This window comes from Carassius gibelio, chromosome B23, assembly GCF_023724105.1.
Source record: "Carassius gibelio isolate Cgi1373 ecotype wild population from Czech Republic chromosome B23, carGib1.2-hapl.c, whole genome shotgun sequence".
NCBI classification, from domain to species: domain Eukaryota; kingdom Metazoa; phylum Chordata; class Actinopteri; order Cypriniformes; family Cyprinidae; genus Carassius; species Carassius gibelio.
Window position 1 is genome coordinate 23,411,872 of NC_068418.1, and position 17,385 is coordinate 23,429,256.

Sequence of the window (17,385 nt, forward strand, 5' to 3'; positions counted from 1 at the left end):
CAGACAAATAGACGACAAACAGAGACAGACAGACAGAAAGACAGACAGACAGATAGACGACAGATAGACAGACGACAGACAGAGACGACAGACAGAGAGACAGACAGATAGACAACAAACAGAGACAGTTAGACAACAGACAGACAGAGAGACAGACAGACAGATAGACAACAAACAGAGACAGTTAGACAACAGACAGACAGACAGACAGACAGACAGACAGACAGATATATGACAGACAGACAGAGAGATAGATGACAGACAGAGAGACAACAGATAGATAGATGACAGACAGACAGACGTCAGACAGACGACAGACAGACAGACAGAGAGAGAGACGACAGACAAATAGCACATTTTCTGTAATAAATACTCTGAAGTGTTTCCTGAGCGATGATTCTTGAACAAATTGTTAATTTCAACACAGAACACGTGACTGTCATGAGCCGATTATTTTTGATGAATCCGTTTTGAGACTCATGAATCAGTCAGAGCTGTTTGAAAATGAACATGTGATTGACTCATAACAAACTGAAATAAGTCGTAAAATCTTCTTTCAACTATTGTTTTGTTTAGTAAAATAATCATCAATGAGGACCTAGAATCACACTCAGCTGAACTGAGAGATCTGACTGGAGTTCTGAAATCACAATGAAGGGAATAAAATGCAAACCAGAACATTTTCAGGGAGGAGAACAGCAAAGAAAAGGAGAGAAAGAAAAGGAGAAAGAGGATTTACTCTTCAGCCTGGATGGAATCGGACGGTGCCACGTAATTGCTGGGAATGTATCCACTCTCTCCTGTAGTCAGCGAGCGAGCCATCCACCAGTCGCCTTCCCTAAAACGACAGAAAACACATAATACACCTGCAGTCTGACTCACATTCAACATATTTGGTGACACAATCAAGACGACTTTCTTACCCGCCCAAAACAAACACCCTGAGATTGCATCTGTGGTATTTTTCCTGCTTTATAATCCATGAAATGAGCCATGAGAATGCAGACAAGGCTGCTCTAAAGACATTAACTACATGCACTGCCAAATTATGCATAAATGAAACGTGCAGTTAGAGGGATAGTTCACTTCTCCCAAAATAAACACAGTTATCATTTACTCATGTTGTTCCAAACCCATATTACTTACACTTACTACTGTATATCTTACTACTGTATCTCGTTCATCTTATATGGTGTGCATAATCAGGTAGATAGATAGATGATATGATATGATAAGATCATCATATGATAATACCGGTACTTATTTTTAAGTTCAATAAAAAAAGAAAATCATATGGGTTCGGAATGATTTTTGGGTGAATTATTTACTACAAAACTGGTAGATTTATCAAAAAGTGAGTCATCTGTCTGGGTCTCTATTGTCTGGGAGTCTTGATGGGTTTTTAATAATAGATGTTGTGTTTTAGTGTGAGCTGTGGGGTGTCAGACTGTGACTCACTCCCTAAGCGAAAGTAATAAGACTTCATCCATCGCCAAGACATGCTGACCCGACACAAACCTCTCCCAGGTCTCTCAGCTACTGCTAGCTGTCGCTGAACGTAATTAAAACACAACCGCACCAGTGAAAACATGACATACAGTATATACACAGGTGGGCACATATTCATATTCATACAATGCAAATGTATTATTCATACACAGCATACCATTCAAAATTCAGATGTTAATGAATTATTTATGCATGAAAAGGCATCAAAACTGTGATTCTGATAAGCAGGGTATATAAGAGGGGTTGAAAGCAATGAGGCTACAATTGAAAAAAAAAAAATACGTAGAAAACACTGTATATCTAAAATCTATACACCTAAATTACTTATAAGTCTACTTTTAATTTTTCCAAACCATTATGCACCAACTACAGCATTGAAATTGTGTCAGAACAGCGCCATTTTATCTTGCTTTTAATTAATTTAATGAGCCCAATGAAATTGTATTTGTTTTTATTCATCTGTTAGCTTTGATGTCATTCATATGCTAGTATGCTAGTGTATAACTATATAATATTAGCTGTAAAAACTAATTTTTTTAGCATTTAGCTGTACAATTTGCAGGGTGATTTTTGTCCAATTAAATAGTATGACCTCTAAAATGACAACTAACAAGTTCGCTAAACTGAAAATGTGGCCAATAGCCTTTGGTTTGCATTTGTAATCAAGAAATCACATGAAATCAAGCCTTGACTGAATTTGACTGGATATTTACCTTTAGCTTTGATAGCATCTGCTAGTGTACTCCTAGCCTAACATATGTGCTAAAAATATACGCAAAGGCATTTAGTCTTTCAATTTGTTGTGCGTATTCAGATTTTTGTCAAATAAAATGATCTCTAGGATGAGAATGAGAACTAGCAAGTAAGCTAAACGTACCCATTAGCCTTTAAGTTTACATTTTTAATATGTTAATTTAGCTAAATTCTAATGCTTTCTGAACATTATTATTTTAAATGGCCACATGAAAACAACACTTGACTGAACTTTTGTGGATTTTAGTCAGTGTCTAGTTTTAGGTTCATCCCATGAAATCAAAATCAGATATTAGTTGGTTTTAGGGTCTGCTTCATTTTTAAGGCCAACTCTATGCGACTTATTCCCACTAAAGCCATGAATTTATATGTTTGCTATTTAAAAAAGGAACATATGGACATGTTCCTGTGACGACGTCCTGCTTAAACAGGAAATATGTCAACATATTTGATATGATTTTCATCGTTCGATGACTTATGCACTAATCCTAATCTAATAAAGCATACAGTACAGATACAATAGCATGAAAATGAGCATGTAGCCTAAGGAAATGTAAAGGAACAATGGATAATACACCAAAGGCCCATAGACAAAGTCAACATGAAGGACAAATGTAAAATGAGTGAGTGAACCAGTTATGAGGAGGTGAAGGACACTATTTCTGCACCACTTCCACAGTCTCTAGAAAGTCAGGACAAATCTCAGGTGGACAAGCAAATGGCGAAATGACACACACACACACACAAACACAGAAAATGGACACTGAAAGCTGAAAGCAAGAGCAACTTTACCAACCTGGGGTTCAACTTTCTCCTACATAAACGGGGGCGAGAGAGCGTGTAGAGGAAAAACACAGAGGAGACGTGAAGTGTTTGGACATTAAAAGCAGAAACAGCAGAAGCTACAAACATCCCACATAGTCTTAAAAACTGACTGAAGGTCAGCTGCAGCAATGATGCACTGAAAACACAGCATTTATCCAACTCCTCATCAGTCAAGTACTAAAAAGATGGAAAACAATTACTATAATGTGCGTTTGATCATCTCTGCTGACACACGATTCAGAAGGTCCCAGTGATAAGCCGGAGCAGCTTGGTGATTTGGTTAAAAAGCTGATTACTTTATTATCAGGGGCTTCTGGGAAGGGTTATGGACCGCGGAGGGGATTGCTTGTGGTTTAAAGCGTGAATCTGATGAAAACATGCAGTTTTGTTTTTTTTACCCCAAAATTGGTCTTAACCACAATACTATTTTGGTAACTTGTTTTAAAGCTTTAAAAAAAAGACACATTAAGCATGCTTCATTTCAAGTCTAATGTGACTCAAAGTAATGACTTCAGCTCATTATGAATCATATGCTAATTAGGATTAAATTCATTCAGTGAATGATTCATCAGATTCATCAGAGTCATTCTTTCATGAAAACTAATTACACATGCACTGCCATTTAAACGTTAAATATTAATACATTTATTAGGCAAGGACACAATTAATTGTTCAAAAGGGACAGTAAAGACATTTATATTATTATTTAATAAAATTAAAAAAAAAAAAAAAACTAAATATTACGAAATATAAGCACCCCCCTCCAAAAAATAAATAAATAAAAATAAAATAATTAAGCAGCAAAATTTAAGCAATAAGCAAAATGTAAAATAGTAATATATATTCAAATAGAAAACATTTAAATTGCAATAATTTTTCACAATATTGCTGTATTTAAAATACATATATATTTTCAGGACCTTTTAATATTAATCAAATTTCTCACTTCTTGGGATGTAGAAGTTTTCCTTGTTTTTTTTTTTTTTTATTAAAATGAAAATCAAAATTTGTGTGGAACAGCTGAATAACTGTTATGAAAATTATGTCACAATTAAAAAAATCTGAATGCTACTAAACAAAGGCTTCATTTACATTAAGCAAAATATAATTTCTCATTTCTCTCTTTTGCTTTTGGGTTGAACTATGACCCAGCCACTTTCCGTTTCGAGAGATTCACCCATATACTACACTGTGTTACAATACAATAGCAATTCCCCTGAAAACCAGAGGATGTTTCTGAGAGTGGTTTTATTCTCTTAATGGTAGCGCTGCGCACTGGAATAAGGAAGTGAAGCGCAGGTGTCGAAAGGAAGGAAAATGCTCCCTTTGGTCCGGGAGGGGAAGTGGAGGTACAGACGTGCAGCTGAGCATCTGTGTTTTTGTGCACAGAAAGACCAAAAGAGGAATCCAGAGAACAAAAAGCTGTCATCTCCCACAAAAACAGTGCCTTCAGAGGGAGCCAGTTCCTATGGTTACCAAAGAGGAAGCGGGGGGGGGCTACGTGTGCTTGAGGGGTTTCAGCAGTCAGACAGATGAGAGACGTGAGTGTGTGTGTGTGTGTGTGTGCGTGTGTGTGTGTGTGTGTGGCATCAGTGGGTGTGTCTATTGCCCTCCGGAGCCTTGTTAGTTTTGCGCGAGTGTGTTTGTGGTTCCCCTCTTACGTGTTATTGACAATCTGGAGTCGTTCTCCTTTCCTGAATGACAAATCAGAGGCGGTTCGTGACTCGTAGTCATACAAAGCCACAAACGTGGTCACGCCGCCTATGGAAAAATACAAGAGACAAACATAGAGCGTTACCTTTTGATGCAGTTTAAAAACTTCAGCAAGGAAATTACATTAACCTTAGTAACATAATGTAATGTTCGGTTTCCAGTGAAAATGGGCATCTAAAATTAGTCTAGACTTGCACAGTTGACTTTTGAGGGTCATTTTGAATTTGCTGCATGCTTGTTTATTTGAATTAATTCAAATCAGGGTTGTTATAGTTAATAACTAAAACTAAAATCATCAAAAAAACTGAAATAAAATAAAATCATCATAAAAATAATGAGTATTAAATTGATTTAAAATTACAATTTTATTAATTGAAATTAAATGAACAAAAAAATAAATAATTTAAAAACACTTTATTACTTGAAATAATATGTATATAAAAAAATTAATATAGACCTATTATGATTAAAATATTATAATAATATTATTACTAATACATATATGTTTAATTATAAAACTTATTATTATTAATATTTGAAGATGTATTTAAATAATGGTGCAGCAGTTTTCCAAGAATGGTTTCATAGACGATACTGGATGACTGATATTATTACTGACCAAAATGCAAAATGTTCACAGACTTTGTGGCCAAAACTTCAAACGATCAAAACCTAAAATGTGCCGGATATTTCCTGGACAAACTATGGTAAATCCAGCGAGTGGTTTTCCACAGAAAATCCACGAAGACAGACAAAACTTCTGCATCCTGACTCTCAGAAACCCTGGAACAGCAGCCAATCAGATCGGAGCTTAGGAGTTTGGAAAATCCCTTGCTATTTTCGTATGCAGTAAGCATCAGATGGTTCATAAAAGCGTCTTAGTCTTAAAGCTAAAAAAAAAAAAAGTCTATCTGTGAATCTCGTTCATGGGATTTAAACAATGAATTCATCAAAATTGTCCGTACTTTTTATAGAAATAAATCTATAACGAGCCTAATTTACATAGAAAATAGGTGTGCTGAAAAGTGCTATAGCAAATAAAGGGCATGTTTTTGAGCACAAAACTGTTTAGTCAGTTCACTCTTCAGATGTCTTGGCCCATATCCGTTAACACTATCATACCGAAAGTCAGCAAACACAGAAGAATGAAGAAGCTGATCAGACCGAGCTGCATTACCAGAAAGCGTTTGAGGAGGCGTGATTATCTTCGAGTTCGAGCCTCCAAACAGTGCCTGCTCCGGGCTGCTGATGTTGGGCTGGGGGCTTTGTCTGGGGTCGTCCACCGGTACACTCCGGATGTGTGAAACGGACGACTGGTTGGGACTGGGATGGTGTCCTCTGGTGCCATCGTCATCTTTGGGTTTACTCTTGGTTCCACCCATCGCCTAAGCCTGCAAAGAGACAGTCCATCAGCTGATGCTTTTACCCAAAACACCTTGCAGTACACTGCAGTAAAATTCAAGTAGTTTATTCTATTCTATAAAATTAAGAATATTTTTAAATATATGTATATATATATATATATATATATATATATATATAAATATATAGTGAATATTTAATTATGTATTTAATATTTAGATATTTATTTATATAAAATATTAAATAAATACATTTAAATAAATTAATTTAAATGCATTTATTAATTTATATTTCTATAATATATAAAATAAAATAATCCTTTTCTAATAATAATCTTCCTTCAATTGCGGTCATTACCAACAAAGAATTTTGTACAAAGTATTATATAAATATAAATCTGCTGAAAATGTCATCTCCACAGCACCTTTAGAAATATAATTACTGAGAAAAATGCTGATGTGTTCAATACTTATTTTACCCACTGTGTATGTATGTGCATATATATATATATATATATATATATATATATATATATACATATATATATATATATATATTTTTTTTTTTTTTTTCAGAAAAATCACTTCCATGCAATTTGTTCCATTAAAACACTTCAAATGAATATTTGACCCCCTCTTTTCCAGCGCTGCCACCAGAGACCAGACTGTTTTCATGATTTTTGCATGAAATTCATGAATTATTAACCAACGATGTACTCAAGCAATAACACAAATAAACAGTGATACTGGTGCACAGAAATATCTTTATCTAGAGAAATATTCAGTATTAAACCCTAATCTCATTAATGCATATGAAAGCAACACTCTTTATCCACTATATTAAAATTCAGTCGGTTATCAGTTAATATTATCCAAAGGCCGCATGCTTTATCCATATTAAGCATCAAAGATATTATAGAGAAGTGATTACACTTTGATTAAAGATCACAAATATATATATATATATATATATATAAAAGAGTTGTTCTCAATAAGAAATGCATTTTAAAACAAAATGTTAAATTGTATATTTGCTGTTAGAGGTTTCGCCTAAGCATGCACCAAAAAAAAAAAAAAAAAAAAAAAATTCTGACCCGGAACTGACCTGGAAAAAAATAAATAATAAAATGCATTTGAATGTCAGTTCACACCGACAGATCTGTTTGAAAGAAACTGGCCAAGTGTCCTCAGTTTGTGCGAGCCACAGGTTGTGTTTAGTGCACTTTAACCTCGCTTCAGCTGAGTACAGGAGCGCTCAGCTGTTTCCTCTCACATACCAGTGACAGCCACTGTAATACGATCCTCACAGACCCCCAACACACTCACACACACACTCTTCCACATGTCACACTGTCCATCTGCCAGCACACACACACATTCTTTGAGGGACAGGCAGAGAAACTTTCCCATCCACCCACACAAACCTCACTCAACACACGCTTCCTTACAGTCCTAAACTCTCTGTAAACGTGCAGAACCAGCCTCTGCTTGCCCACGGGATGATCAATTCTATAAAAAAGAAAGTCTCTTTTCTCCAGGAACCCCGGTGGACTGGCAGCTCGGGGCGACCCGTGTCTTAGAGGAGCTGTTACAGGCCGTCGGAGTGGAACTAATCTCAGCTGAGCAGTGTGAGTGCAGGGTCAGAGCGGGGCCGAGGGCCATGAAGCCCTGCGAGCTTTCACTAGAGACCTGCGTACTTCAGACGCCAACCGTACGGTCATAAGACTGGAGTCATGAGGAGAGATATGCTTAGATACGTGTTCTATACTATTAAAGACCTGCACCGACCTTGAAATGATAGGAAATTCAAGCTTTTTATTCAGGAGTGAATGTCTGTCCATATTGATTCTGAAGTGATTCTGAATGAAATAGGGTATGTTTTTATGCAAAACTGTTTATGACAAGTGCAATGGCAGCTTTCTTTTCTTCACTCTTTGAAAAAAGCATTTGAATGAATTCTTCAACATGAAAACAGAATTTTTGAAATGATAAAAAAAAATGAACAAAATGAACATGAAATAACAAAAGAAATCCTCAAAACAAACCAAAAGAAAACACATCGACACAAGATAAAAATGAAACAACAAAGGGAAAAAACTAAGGTAAAAAGAAACTTAAAAACAAAATTTAAAAATAGCCCAAAAAAAGAAAAACAAATGTATAAAGACAAAAAGGGGATAAAACTAACATAAAAAAGAAACTAACAAGAAATATATATTTTTTAAAGATACAAAAAGGAAAAGAGGGAAAAATAAACAAATAAAAACAAAGCAACAACAGAAACAGCAAGAAAAGACAAAAAGTAAAGAGAAAAATAAATAAATAATAAATGAATAAATATATAAATAAACAAGCCAAAATGTAATAACATCTGATAATCACGGTCTGCCAATTCAGACAGCATGTGAATGTGTTCATAGAGATTTAAATAAACAAAGCATAATGTATCTGATTGTTTGGCTTTACAGATATCCTCTTATAAGTCCATTAGTCCCTATTCATGACTAGAAAAAAATGCGATCTCTGCGGTTCATCAAAAAAAATTTGATCCATGATTTGTTTTAAGTCCCATTGAAAAGTTGCCACCATCATGGGTGCTATACTGTCCCTGTGTTAACCGGTCAGGGTCATCCTGCATCCTGCAACAACACAGATGTCTCGCTAGCATAATTAACGGAGCCCTAACTGTAAGTAGCAGGGTGAATATTCTGATACGTTCAACAGCACTAAACTACACTGAGATGAATCAGGGTGAACTCTGGGTAATCAAAGAACAGCTCATGCCTCACTAATGTCCAGCCACAACAAAAACGCTCATTAAACACAAAGGCACTGTCATTACATTAATGGCAAATCTAATTTGCTACATGAGGTGTGAATGTTTGGCTCGTGTTCGGAAACAACCTTATTGAGGTTCGAAAGTGATGAATGATCATCGGAAGAAAGAGTCAAACAGGGTTCTGACATTGTGTAAAGCATCATTGATCTATAGTTAACAACTACTGGAAACAGGAAGTTCATTCACTGAATTCATGCTGTGTTGTGTCAGCGGCTTATGAAGTCTGGCTGACAGATAATGTCATTAGGAATCGATTCGTTTTTTGAAAGGACTACTTGAATTATAAAACAACACAAATCAAAAAAATAACAGAAAGACTAATTCAAAGTAACTCTTGAACTTTTTTTCTAAGCAAAATATGATTAGTGAAAATGCATTGCAAAAGAAAAAAAGCAATCAAACCCTTAAAATTAAGAAAAATAAAGAAACGATAAAGAAAAAAGTGTTTGAAGAAAAAACTAACAACCCCCCCACCCCCCCCCCAAAAAAACAAATAAAAGAAAAAGATCAAAAGGAGAAATAATGCAAAACTAAGACATAAAAATAAATCAATGAGAAGCAATAAAAAGACAAGAAACAGAACGAAAAAAAAATACCCCAAACACACAAAAAGAAAACAGAAACAATACAAAAAATACAAAAACAACAAAAGAAAATAAATAGTAGAAAAAACAAAGCCAAATATGATAAAATACAAGCACACACACAAGTACAAAAAAAGAGAACCGTACAGTAAAAAAATACATATAGTAAAAAAAAAAAAAAGATAAATAAAAAATAGGCAAAAGAAATAAGCTGTGTGTGGATGCCAAAGCATTACTTCATAGTTGCTTTTTCTGAGTTTTTGGGTGTTTTTTGGTTACTTGCTTGCCCAAGAGGGGAAAAAGCCCAACTATATGTTTGAATGCTTAGAAAAGTAAGGTATGATTATTATTCATAAACCCTTAATGTCAAGTATGAGCAATATTGGTGGTGATGTTTGACTCAGCGATCATTCATTACAAAATTCAGCATGCACATTTCTGATAAATCTCCCCATATTTGAAAGACGAGCAGAAATCATGACAAGCCTTCTGCTGGAGATCGCTTAAGACTCAAACATATCTCAAACTCTCATAAATCTGAGATTAGACGAGGGAATCATCAGGTTTAATCCAAACTCAAATTAGGACCTGAGTTCTGTCCCACTGCGCCCTGAACGTTGGGACGTTAGACTTCTGTGGCAGACCAAATTAAAGGACAGGAAAACAAAGTGGTTAGCTGAATATGACGACAGAGCGCTGGGTTTTGGTGGTACCATGAAAAAACAAATCCACTGATGTATCGTGTATTGTTTAGAAAGTTGTTAGTTTACCCTCGCATAAGCAGTCGACGAAATCTCATGCAATTTGAGATAAAATATAAATTATTAAAAGGGAAAGTTCATGTATTCATACACACATACAGTACATACAAGCTATATACTAACCGCATTTCCCCTACTGTTTATACGCGAGTATATAAACATACTGCAACTCAATATATAACTGAATAAAAAAAATTATTAAAATGAAATTGTCATTCTCTAATTGTGTACATTTTACTCTTTATGCAAATAAATATTTATATATATTTGTATATTATTTTTATAAGTACACATAAAATTATTTTTCTTTCAACTTTAACCAAAATAAATCCCCAGTGTACAGTATATACACACACACACACATTTTATTAAATTATATTATAAATTTAATAAAATTGTAAACAATTATTAACTTAAATTAACTACATTTAAATTAAATTGTGTGTATTAGTGCTGTGAAATGATTAATTGCATGCAAAATAAAGTTTTTGTTTAAATGTATATACATGTAAATATTTTCAAAATATATACTGTATGTCTATGTATTTATATATACACAATAAATATACACGCCTACATATATTATAAAAACAAATACTTTTATTTTGGATGTGATTAATCACGATTAATCACGATTAATCGTTTGACAGCACTAATATCTAAGGACATTTTTACACAGAAAATACCAGGAAAAATACATAGAAAACTAAAATTAGTCACTAACATAGGAACAAAAGCTAAATGGCTGGCAGCATGGCCAGTGTGTCTCGGCCAGTGTGTCTCGTCGTTGAGAGAGGAAAGTCTCATGTCACATGTGGAAATGTGGTGAGGGGCTGTTATCTAACAGCTGAGGAGATTCCGACAGATCGGATGAAGCCGAGATGCCAAACCATCCCCCAGCGCTCCACAGACAGCCTCTGGTTTCTGAGGGAGGCACACGATTGATTCTTGAGCGCTGGAGAGACAGCTAGCGGAGGTGGAGGGTCGATATTCCCCCTCCAGGCTCACAGTCTGTGTGCTGAAGAGCAGCTGGGGTGTTTAGCCAAGCGGGGGCTGGACGCTACATGCACACACTGTACAGTAACACCAACACGACTGCTAACAGACTCAGGAATACAAAAGAAGCCTACCTGCCTGGACTTGTGCTAAAACACGCTCATGCAAACTCTAATTTACTGTTTCAAAGCTAATTTGAATATATGAATATATATATATATATATATATATATATATATATATATATATATATATATATATATATATATATATATATATATATATATTTGGTTTTATTTTAACAAATATGCATTCAATATTTTTAATATATAATAAAATAAATAATTAATATAATGGTAAGATAATATAAAATAATATAATATAAAATGTATAATGAAAAAAAATATATATATCATACATAATGTTGAATATATTAATTTATCAGATATATACAGCATTTACATTTTAAAATTGTAATACATAAATATAAAATACATAATATATCTCCAAGTATCTGTGTGTTTGAATAATATAAAATTAATATATAATAAATATAAATACATAATACATCTCCAATTTATATATTACTTATTTTTATTGTATTTATTTATTTATTTTTAGTTATATAGACAGCCTTTTAATATTTAATTAGCATTATCTATATATTAATACTTAATATAAAATACACACACACACACACACACACACACACACAGATATATATATATATCCAATTTAACTAGTTTTTTATTTTGACTAAATAAACAGATTGTCATTTTAAAATAAAAATACCATATTTTTATATATTTTATTAATATACATTTATATCAATACTATATATTTAAATACATATAAAATATAAAAAATATATTTCAGAGATTTATACTCAGAGATTTATATATTATTTATTTATTTATTAAGTTGCTTATATTTATGAATTATTCACAAAACAAAATAATATTATAATGCAACCATCCAGAACACCCGTGTAACCACTTATAGCACCATAGCAAATACATAGCAACACCCTTGCAAAAATCATACCTTGCTGAGAATTGTATTTTAATGTTTAATTCAACATACTTTTTTTAATAGCAACTTCTTGCAACATTCTGTAAAGAAGTAGTTTACCCAGAAATACTTATTCTTTAATTATTTACTGGGTCTCATGTTATTCAATATACCCTTGCTACGTGTTTGCATTAGAATAACCGTGGCTTGTCATAGCAATTGCATATAATTGCTCTTTTGTTTATTTTAATTGCTTCAATTGTCCTCATTTGTAAGTTGTTTTGGATAAAAGCGTCTGCTAAATGACTTAATGAACTGATTACTGTTACCCATTATTTCTCAGTCATATGTAGAAAGCACTCCTTCAGTTGGATAAAACAAAAGCGTCCATTGTTCTCCACCCATCGTGCAATCTGGAGTGTGTGATACTGCAACTATTCACTCTTCTGTTGCTATGCAGCCTGTTTTAATTCCTCTTTTTAAAGTCCAAGCAAAACCATCTCTAAATTACACACAAGCATCCATGGAGTCCAAAACACCTGCAGACAGCGAGCGAGAGAGAGTCCAATCTATGATCAAAGGCTTCAGATTTGCTTAATTATGCAGGAGGAAAGCCAGAGGATCACCAATCCCACACACTTCCCAGGGGTTTGAGCATTACAGGAATTAGAACTCAGCTGCAAAGTTTTTCTTTTGACCCGAGATTCCTTTCCTCCTTTCTGTTATCGGATAAAGTTATTTCTTGAACTCAATCTGCCAAGCAGAGGCTGTGATTGGTGATGTAACAGCACCATAAAAACCTGTTCTTGCAATCATTTCAGCCGTAATATCTCTATAAAACACTTGTTTATTGGGCTACACTGCATTGCCATAACTGTCATATTCATAGATATGTTTTATCAGAGGCTTTTATCCAAAGTGACTTTCACATGCTATGGAGCAAAGAATAAATCTATAGTGCTACCCACAAGTGTTGTTTTATATACTACTGAAGTATTTGAATTAGCTTTTCATTATATTATTATTATTATTATTATTATTATTATTATAATGTGAAAAAGTACTAAAACCTAAATGAAAATATAACATTAACACATATTTAAACTGCTCTTAACAATGAATATTACAGTATATTATATAATTGATGTAAAAAATAAAAATAACAAGGTCTCTTTTTTTTCTTAGACTGTTTTTTAATAACACAGTTTTTTTCGGTAAACTGGTTTTAAAAAAGATCAATACCGATAACCATAAAAATGCTTTATATCGGTGCCGATAATCGGTCGACCCGTGTGTGTCTATCTATCTATCTATCTATCTATCTATCTATCTATCTATCTATCTATCTATCTATCTATCTATCTATCTATCTATCTATCTATCTATCTATCTATCTATCTAATTTTGTATATGATTTAATGTATAAAACATTGGCAACACTTTGGAATAAGCTTCCATTAGTTAATGTTAGTTAACATGAACTAAGTAAGAACAATCCTTCTGCAGCATTTATTCATCTTAGTTGATGTTAATTTCAACATTAACTACTGCATTATTCAAATCAAAAGTTTTGCTTGTTAACATTATTTAAAGCACTGTGAATTAGCATGAACTAACAATGAATAAGTGCATTTTCATTAACTAGCATTAACAGAGATTAATCAATACAGTAATAAATGTATTGTTCATTGTTTGTTCAAGTTAATTAATACATTAACTAATGAAACCTTATTCTAAAGTGTTACCAAAACTATTTACTTGCATGAACACATTGTGTCAACTTCAATTTTTAAATTTCACTGAAACAACAATGAAATTATGTGCATACACAATATTTATAACTTTTATTGTTATATTTTCAGTTTATTTAAGTTTAATTTGAAGCTTTATTTTGTTATACATACATATATTTTAAAAATGTAATTTACATTTTTTATATACAAATCACACTTAAGGTTTTGCTACTTGTAAAAATCACCCATTCGTGACACTATCTGTAATGCTTTTCGAAGTGATGCTTGTGCTGCGAGGTGTGTTGACATACACACTTGAGGTTAAGTGCTTAAGTTCAATGGATACAACTCACAGATCGCTCCTTGTGTGGTTCGAACCTGCAAACCTTCCAACATGGGACTTTAACCACTTCACCACCAATGTACATACTCTTTATGTGGCACAATTCAGCTCATGCTTCTATTATAAAAAAATTAGAGAAATCAATTGCAACAAGGTGGATGCAGTTCTAGTTAAGTCGGTGAAATAATATTGAGACTGAAAATTACTGAAAGGTCTAGATTTCTTCATCTTTTTTTTACCCTTTGCACCATTTCTCTCTTTTCCCATCACTATCAGTCAACAGGTGCCACTCTGCCAAAGATATCTATCATGTTATTCCTGCATTTGCATGGTCAACATCAAACTTTTCATTAACTGTGGATAAGCCGCTTTGGTACAAGTTGTACGTCAGCGTCTAAGCCAGAGAAAACATGTGGATGAAAGTGTTTAATTCACTTGAACTGGAAAAGCACCTGAAAGCACACAGAAAATAAAACTCCCCCTCCAGTTTAGCAGCTGAGGTTTTGTCATGTTATGCAAAGTTTTCCGAGGTCTCAGAGCTGTTATAACATCAACCTTTTTATATAGCATGACCAATACATGTGCCAAAAAAAAAAAAAAAAAAACATTAAAAAAGGAAAAATAAAATACCATTAAACGTTTGGGGCTGGAAACGTATTTGTTTTTTATCTATGTCTACCTAACTTTTAAATGGTAGTGTTTAATTAACTACATGATTTTTGGTTAAGCACTTACATTTTACAATAATACAAATATTACACCACTGGTGAATGCAATACAAATATAAAAAGCATTGAACTACTATCATGTAAGCAAACTTTATAGATGTGAACATAAAGATTAGGAGTTTGGGTATATTGTATATTAATATGCTTATTGTTTTTAATTAAAGAAAAGTTGGATGCTTTTCCATGTCACAGCATACAGTACCAATGGAGGTCTAATCCAGACGCTTGTTCTGGAGCGAGATTATCAATATTAACTCTGTAATCACTAACCCATGATAACATTCCATCTGAGGCTCAACTCCAACTCAACAAACTCCAGGACAGGACTGTAGCATTTACAAGACAACAAGTCTGATTGTGATGCTATAGCAGCCTTATCAATGGTCAGTCTTCTCCCTCAGGTTATCAGCGGTCATGGAGGAGTTTGAAGAGACTTCTGAAGAAGAAGATCATTAAGGTTGACATGCTTACAGCTAGCTACCTCAATAATATTCTGTACAGATGTTTTTTACTGCCACAGTACACACACATTACATGCACGTGCAGAGCCAAGCAAATCTCTGAATGCAATGCAAGTCATTTTGGAACTTTAAGACTCAAATGGCGAAATGCAATAATGTAAAGCAGCGCTTCACAAACCCTGGACTGGTTTTGCTTCAGGACCAAGAAGATTTTTACATGGAAATCATGTTGTAACACACAGTACCAAAAAAAAAAAAAATCTAATAATAATAAAACTAATTTAAGATATAGGTATTAACATTACCATGAACATGGTCAACTGTTTACATAATATATAATATATACATAATACATAATATATAAACAATAATGTAAAAAATTAATTGTATAAACTATGAAACAAAAATATTTGTAAAATTCTGAAAAAAAAACCCTCAAAATATCTTTTTAAATATTTGTTTCTTTTTTTTACTACTATAAAAGTGTTTTTTTAAAACAAATTATGTTAACTGGAATAAAGCAGAAATAAAATAAAACTTAAACAGATATAAAATTTAAATTATAAAGTATAGCCTTGACAACTTACTAACTTTCAGTTGAAGAATGAAAATAAAATAAAAAATTAAATAAATAAAATAAAAATACTATATTTAAAATAAAAAATTAAGCTCTATTAAAAGCTAAATAAATAAAAATAAATAAAAAATAAATAACTAAACTAAACTAAAATGAAAACTCGTAACACTAAATACTGAGGTTATGATGCTGAAAATTCAGCTTTGATCAATTAAATTACCTTTTGAGATGTATTTAAATTAGAAAACTTTATTTTAAACAGTAATAATACTTCACAGTATTAATGTTTTAATGTATTTTTTAATCAAATAAATGCAGCCTCTATTAGCATAAGAAGCTTCTTTCAAAAAACGTTTGCCCAGTAGTATGCTGAACTATTTGCTCTTCATCACTAAAGCCGTGTTTACCCACTGACACAGAGAAAGACGATGATCAGATAGAGCTCAGGCACCATGTTTACATTCCTCCTCCTCCTCCTCCTCCTCCTCCTCCTCCTCCTCCTCTTCTTCATGCATGCTTCCTTGTTACTGACAACTCAGTAAATCATTATACAGATTGACAATACAGCATGTGTGCACTACCTGCTCGAACCGGATCATGAACCCCTCGAAAAGAAAAGAATCCTGACATACTGAACAACAGGCATGGACAGGAAGTCAAAGCTAGTTTGATTTGAAGAGCTCTGAATGCAGACCCGGCCGGTCAGCGAAAAACAGTGAGGCGGGAGGTGCTCCAGTCAATATTTACTCCATCTGAAGGGAAGCGATTATTGGAATTCCAGGAGTGTCTGAGCAGATGAACGGGAAGGTGAGGGTCTTTGAGAGAGGTGGAAGGATCACGGCGAACAGCCAGGCAATCACATAAGAACTCAGACTGCTTTTCAGCACAGGGTGATACCGGGTCGGTATTACCACTCTCTCGAGGAATGACAACACAAATGAACCGGCCTGTCTACAGCTAGAGGCTTTGTATAACATCTGTGAGAGCATCAGTCCACATAAACTGAGCCATGGTGCTCATATGGGAGGTAAGGGATCAAATCTGGCCACTTTTGTTCAATTAAATGTATGGATGCACGATATATCAGGACCAGAAATTCAATTATGCAATAATTTACTCAGCCTAATATCATTCCAAACCCTGCCTTTGTTCCATCTTTGAATGTGTTGTCTAACTTTCAAAATATCTGCT

At 33.6% G+C, this 17,385-nt stretch overlaps 1 protein-coding gene across 2 annotated transcripts in view; it reads right to left on the reverse strand.

Moving 5' to 3' along the window:
* Positions 1-17,385, reverse strand: part of LOC128011750 (proto-oncogene tyrosine-protein kinase Src-like) — a 48,001-nt gene that overhangs the window by 15,356 nt on the left and 15,260 nt on the right. The window contains exons 2-5 of one of the 2 annotated variants that reach the window (XM_052594453.1): positions 5,978-6,191; positions 4,749-4,848; positions 3,059-3,076; positions 740-838 (exon numbers count right to left, since the gene is read on the reverse strand). In XM_052594453.1, the coding sequence (XP_052450413.1) occupies positions 740-838; positions 3,059-3,076; positions 4,749-4,848; positions 5,978-6,182 (422 nt within the window). In that variant the 5' untranslated portion in view covers positions 6,183-6,191. The remainder of the gene's footprint in view (positions 1-739; positions 839-3,058; positions 3,077-4,748; positions 4,849-5,977; positions 6,192-17,385) is intronic. The other variant, XM_052594454.1, reaches the window with a different exon arrangement.